This window comes from Xyrauchen texanus, chromosome 1 (genome assembly GCF_025860055.1).
Source record: "Xyrauchen texanus isolate HMW12.3.18 chromosome 1, RBS_HiC_50CHRs, whole genome shotgun sequence".
NCBI classification, from domain to species: Eukaryota; Metazoa; Chordata; class Actinopteri; order Cypriniformes; family Catostomidae; genus Xyrauchen; species Xyrauchen texanus.
The window spans coordinates 15,993,174-15,998,857 of NC_068276.1; the positions used below are offsets into that span (position 1 = coordinate 15,993,174).

Here is a 5,684-nt window from a genome sequence, read left to right on the forward strand (position 1 = left end):
TAACTTTTCTCTCAAAAGGAATGCATTTATTCCTCAAAAAGATGAATTTGTCATAATTATGAATGATCAAATCACGATAAATAAACAAGTTTTTTCATATAGGTTTTAGTTTGCAGCTGCATCTTAATTAGCCGCAAGAAGCTGAGGCTGGTGTCACAGATGTCTGCTGACCTGTTGCATTAAACTTTTAACATCGTGTCAGAGCCCAGGTCTGGTTACACAGGGAAGCTCTGCCACACTGGAGCGACTCAGAAACAAAAGCAGTTCAATAATGACTCAGTTTGGCGATAAAGCGCATAACTTTTTACGTGCTCACGCTTTCACCTTCATGATAATCAATTATTGTCTATATATTATCGTCGGTGCTGCTGTTCTTATGATACTGGAGCAACCCGAAGTGAATTTGCTGGTTGAAGAGGTGCGTGACCTTAAAGCGCGTTTTTTGGCAGATAACCCGTGTGTTGATGAAAGCAGGTTGGATCGATTGTTACTGAAGGTGATCGAGGCGAGTAAGCGCGGTGTGGCCGCATTGAAATCAGACAGCGATGAATGTAACTTCGACTTCACCTCGTCGCTGTTTTTCGCCACTACCTTTCTTACAACTACAGGTGAGCTGTCAGACATTAATCAAACACCGGTGCATGTCTCGGATCGAAAAACGCTGTGCGGTTGAAGTTTGTGAACGCACAAAGAAAATAAGTCAAGCATGATAAATGCTCAAGTTATAATTTCTTAACTTAAGAAGCAACTATATACTAAAATATGTGAGCGATAATGACACAGTACAGGCCAATGGCATGAGTTGGGGGCGGGACTATTTGTTGGATCAACACAGTAGACGGTCATAATCAGAAGGCTGTTTTAACATAATTGTATATTTTAATGCATATATGAAAATATATGTTTATTTATGCAGTTCAGTTGTGGTGTTTACCAATTACATACTTAAGATTAAAAAAAAATCCAAACATGAAAATCTTTTGATATTTTTACATTAGAACAAAATAATTAAAAAAAAAAAAGAAATTTTATTGTGGTTAAAAAAAAAAAACAACAACATAAAAACAGTGTAGCTTATTATTTAAAATTAAAACGAAGTATTTGGACACTTTTTGGTTGTCAAACCTTGAACATGTCCATAATTAATGTGTCTACATCTGTGGTTTCTCTGCTAGGGCACCTGTGTGAACATTTTTAAATGTAACTTAAGTGTCCAAAATCTTTTTGGAGAAACTTATATTGGTAAGCTATTGATGTCTGTAATAGGGTGAACGGGAAAGGAGGAGGCGAGAACAGGCTTGACAATATAAATAATAATTTCATGATTAACTTAAAGCAAAAGACTTACAACACAAACGCATACAGGGCAGCTGCCTGTAGCTCTCTCTCTGCCGAACTGCCACCTCTGGCCGCCTTTATCCCTCTCATCAGCTTGATTAGCCTGATTAGGGGCAGGATGTGCGTAATCACGGCCCGGCCCCACCCCTCACCCTCCTCCTTGCCACAATGTCCTTAAAGGTGCACTCAGTAATGTTTGTCATCTTTAACTCAGATGCAGCATCATTCAACCCCAATAGTTTTTTGTTAAAGATGCCACTATAGAATTTCTCTTATCACAATCAGCCATGATGAATTAAATCCAAGAGTAAAAGTGTCCAATAACAGGGCAGTTACTGAGATTAAGCGAGTAAAATTCGGCAGCTGCCCCATGAGGGGACCCTCTCCATGAAGAGTAAAACAACTTTTTTATGTGCAGACATAACTATAAGTAAGCAAAATTTATGTTAATTTTCTCGAAAACTGTAAAAACTGTGTCTCTGTGGTGCTATAAAATGTAGTTCTGCTTGTTTGAGCAACACGTCCAGCCCGACACATCAGCATTGATGGATTGAGTTTGGGGCGGGACTATTGGTTTGTGATCAACAGCAGACAGGGGGCGTATTCGGAAAACTGTTTGGAAGCTGTTTCTTTTTGCAGTTCCATTCAGTGGCACTAGTGGCGCAGAAATAACACACTTCAGTTTTAAGGGGAAAGATAGGTACTTTATCTTTACTGGTCTTTTGGTTTATTTTGCAGGCTATGGTACCACCGTACCCCTTTCAGATGAGGGTCGTTTGTTTTGTGTGTTGTACTGCCTCGTGGGCATCCCTCTCACCATGCTGTTGCTGTCCTGTCTTACACATGCCCTTCTGCCCTGGGTAACACACACCCCTATTCAGAACCTTCAAGTCTACTGGGGACTGTCTCATAACCACGCTGCTTTGCTGCACTGCAGCGTACTCGGCTTTTGTACAGCAACACTGTTTTTTCTTCTACCTGCTGGTGCCGTCTGCCTGCTGGAGAATGACTGGAGTTACTTGGAGTCGCTGTATTTTTGTTTTATCTCTCTTAGCACAATTGGATTTGGCGACTACCTACCTGGAAGGACCCAAAGCCAAGCAGCACATCAGGGACTGGAGTTTGCCACTTCCTGTGAGTGCCTTCGGTATTGGTGTGGCGCTCAACCTGTGTCAGTGTTAGCCCAGAGGAAATTTGTTTTGATTAGAAGTTGTTTTTCAGAGCTCAGGAGACATAAGGGAGTTCTCATTTGTGTCTCATTTAAACATCAACTTTGCCTCAGATGTTTCTCCTAAAATACCGAAATCCTAAAATTTCCTAAAATATACACAAATAATGTAAAAAGTTATAAATCTGAATGTATTTAAATGAGTTCTTATTTATCTTTTTCAGATTTTAGTATTTTGGCAAATCTAAGCACATTTTACTTGTTACTTAGAGATTGTTCTCGAGGTGACACATTTTCAGGAGGAAACTCGGAGAATTGCTGCACTCCAGAAAAAAACACATACATACACTGTATATATATATATATATTTGCCTGTATTTAAGATGTACTTATTTCAATTTCATAACAAAATTCTATTCAAAATGTAATTAAAAAAAACTTTTGTTTTGTTTTATTTTGTTAAAGATAACTCAATTAAATTTGATGGAATTTTGTAATGAAATTGAAATGTGTAAATATTAAAATTATTGTTTTATAATTTTTGGAATTGCAAGAACTTTGCAAAAGTCAAAATAAGTTCAATTAATGCCAAAGCATAGTTAAAAATATAGTTACTCTACCATTTACCAAACTGTAATGTATAAAACATACAACTTTAGTTTACCACATTTGTGAAGTTCAAATTCCATATTAATTTTAATTAAATGCTTCACATTTATTCTGATTTAATGCAAACTTTTTAAAGATATTCACTTCAGCTTGTTGAAAATGTGTTAATTGAAATGCGTAGATCTTAAAGGAATAGTTCACACAAACATGAAAATTCTCTCATCATTTACTCACCCTCGTGGCATCCCAGATGTGTATGACTTTCTTCTGCTGAACCCAAACAAAGATTTTTAGAAAAATATCTCAGCTCTGTAGGTCCATACAATACAAGTGAATGGCTACCAACATGTTAAAGCTTAAAAAAGCATGCAAAGGCAGCATAGAAGTAATCTATACGACTCCAGTGGTTTAATCCATGTCTTCAGAAGCGATAGGTGTGGGTGAGAAACAGATCAATATACAAGTCCTTTTTTACTATGAATCTTCACTTTCACATTCTTTTTTTGTTTTTGGCAATTTACATTCTTCGTGCATATCGCCACCTTCTGGGCAGGGAGGAGAATTTATTGTAAAAAAGGACTTAAATATTGATCTGTTTCTCACCCACACCTACATTCTGAAGACATGGATTTACTCAGCAGAGAAAAGAAATTCATATACATCTGGGATGGCATGAGGGTGAGTAAATGATGAAAGAATTTACATTATTGGGTGAACTATTTGTTTAAAAATAGACAGAAATATTTTGTGGAGTGTTGGTGAAACAATTCTCATTTATTTTCATACACAACAGTCACTAGAATTTACTCTGAATGCTGCCAAAAACAAAAAAACATCCAGTGAGTGGCAGTTCTGTGGATGGAAACACTTGTTGATTTGAGAGGTCAACAGAGAATGGCCAGACTGGTTCAAACGAACAAAGTCTACGGTAATTCAGCTAACCGCCCTGTATAATTGTGTTGAGATGAATAGTATCTCAGAATGCTGTTCTGAGATTCGGGTACGAGTGGGACCTACACAATATTAGGCAGGTGTTTTTAATGTTGTGGCTGATCAGTGTAGTGCTGCCATATAGTATGCTACTCTGGGAATCTTTCAAAGATTGACCAGCATAACACAGCACTATATGTTCAAAATGGCAGTAAAACACTCGCTCAAGACTGTGAACAATTCTAATGTTTTGATTCAACTTTCACACTTTCCTCTAAGGTCAGGGACAAGATATGTTATGATATGTAAAATATGTTTGGGACAAAGCACCCCTGCCTATGTTTATAATAAGACTACAGTGATAATCACATGTTGCTGGATGAATTTTCCATCATCAATCAATGTTTGAGGAACACTATAGAAATGACATGAATATTTATTTATCTTTGCAGGTTACCTGATGCTGGGGCTGGTTGTCTTGCTTGTTGTTCTGGAAAGTTTCTGGGAGCTGCAGCAGGTTCAAGCTGTTTTGCGGTTTTTCACTGGACCGAGGGAGGGTGAGCTGCTGGGAGCGGGTTTGGATGAGCTTGTGCTCAGTGGAGATCTGGCAGACCCAGAGGAGGAACCTCAATACACCCTTCCTATATCCACCATCTCCCCTGCATTTTCAAACTCACCTGCCACCCCAACAATAGAATTGCTACCAGACCTTTACCCAAGCACAGAGGAAAATCCAGACCCCAGCCCTGATTTATGTCAGTCCACTTCCACAGCATAGGAAAAATAGAATGGTAAAGTGTGAGATGAATAAATTACATCTAAACAAATATGTTATTGCGTGCCTCCAAAAATAGACATATACTGTAAAAAAGAACTTGATGTAACAGATTGGCTGCAACTAGGTGGCAGTCTTTGCTAATTATATTACTGACAATTTGATTGGACAGAGTGGTGTAGCGCTTAATTAATTAATTTATAATCTTCATTATAAATAAATGTACATAATATATATTTATAAATATTTAATAATATTTATCATATTATTAATATGTTGAAAAAAGAGAAATAGCAACAGTATTTATCATATTTTTATACCCCATTTTCAGTATACCTCCTTGACTTAAAGTACAGTAAACGTATTCAAATGAAGATATAATCTTAGATGGCGTGCTCGTTTTGTTTTTATTTTTATACATAATTGCTGCTTCACATGTTGTTCTTCAGAGTAACGACATGGAGTGAGGGAGCAGATGCGTAGAGTGTAAGATGGTGAGTCACAATCTGTGCCCAGCACTGATGGCTCTGCCTCCCTCCTCTGCCAGTCTGACTTCAACAGACTGAAACACTTCACAAGCTCCACCTCTTACTCTGCAATGAGGTCATATACTCCTATTTTGGTCTTCAGTCATTTACTGTCCAGTTAGGCTGAACCAGAGGCAGTGTTGACAGTCAGTTTGGGACTTAGTCAAGGCTATGAACAGGGATAATGTTTGGTCAGCCTTGTTATAAATTTAAAATAATGTGTAATAAGATCATCAGGACCCTGATGCGGGACCCCACTACACCTACAGAGGCTACCAATAAATAAATAAATGGACATGCAATATTGATTTAAGTTGAAATATTATAATGTTTTTAT

The 5,684-nt window shown here is 37.6% G+C and overlaps 1 protein-coding gene across 1 annotated transcript; it reads left to right on the plus strand.

Moving 5' to 3' along the window:
* Window positions 1-271: 271 nt before the first annotated feature.
* On the plus strand, window positions 272-4,823 carry LOC127645027 (potassium channel subfamily K member 1-like). The gene is made up of 3 exons (XM_052128523.1): window positions 272-608; window positions 2,077-2,472; window positions 4,498-4,823. Exons 1-3 carry the CDS (start codon window positions 272-274, stop codon window positions 4,821-4,823), a joined length of 1,059 nt encoding a protein of 352 aa, XP_051984483.1.
* The last annotated feature ends 861 nt before the right edge of the window (window positions 4,824-5,684 follow it).

Excerpts from the sequence above, each read along its gene's own strand:
- LOC127645027 (XM_052128523.1), top strand. The coding sequence starts at position 272 with ATGACTCAGTTTGGCGATAAAGCGCATAACTTTTTACGTGCTCACGCT. Across the intron at positions 609-2,076 it reads TACCTTTCTTACAACTACAG|GCTATGGTACCACCGTACCC; the intron begins GTGAGCTGTCAG and ends TTTATTTTGCAG. Across the intron at positions 2,473-4,497 it reads ACTGGAGTTTGCCACTTCCT|GTTACCTGATGCTGGGGCTG; the intron begins GTGAGTGCCTTC and ends TTATCTTTGCAG.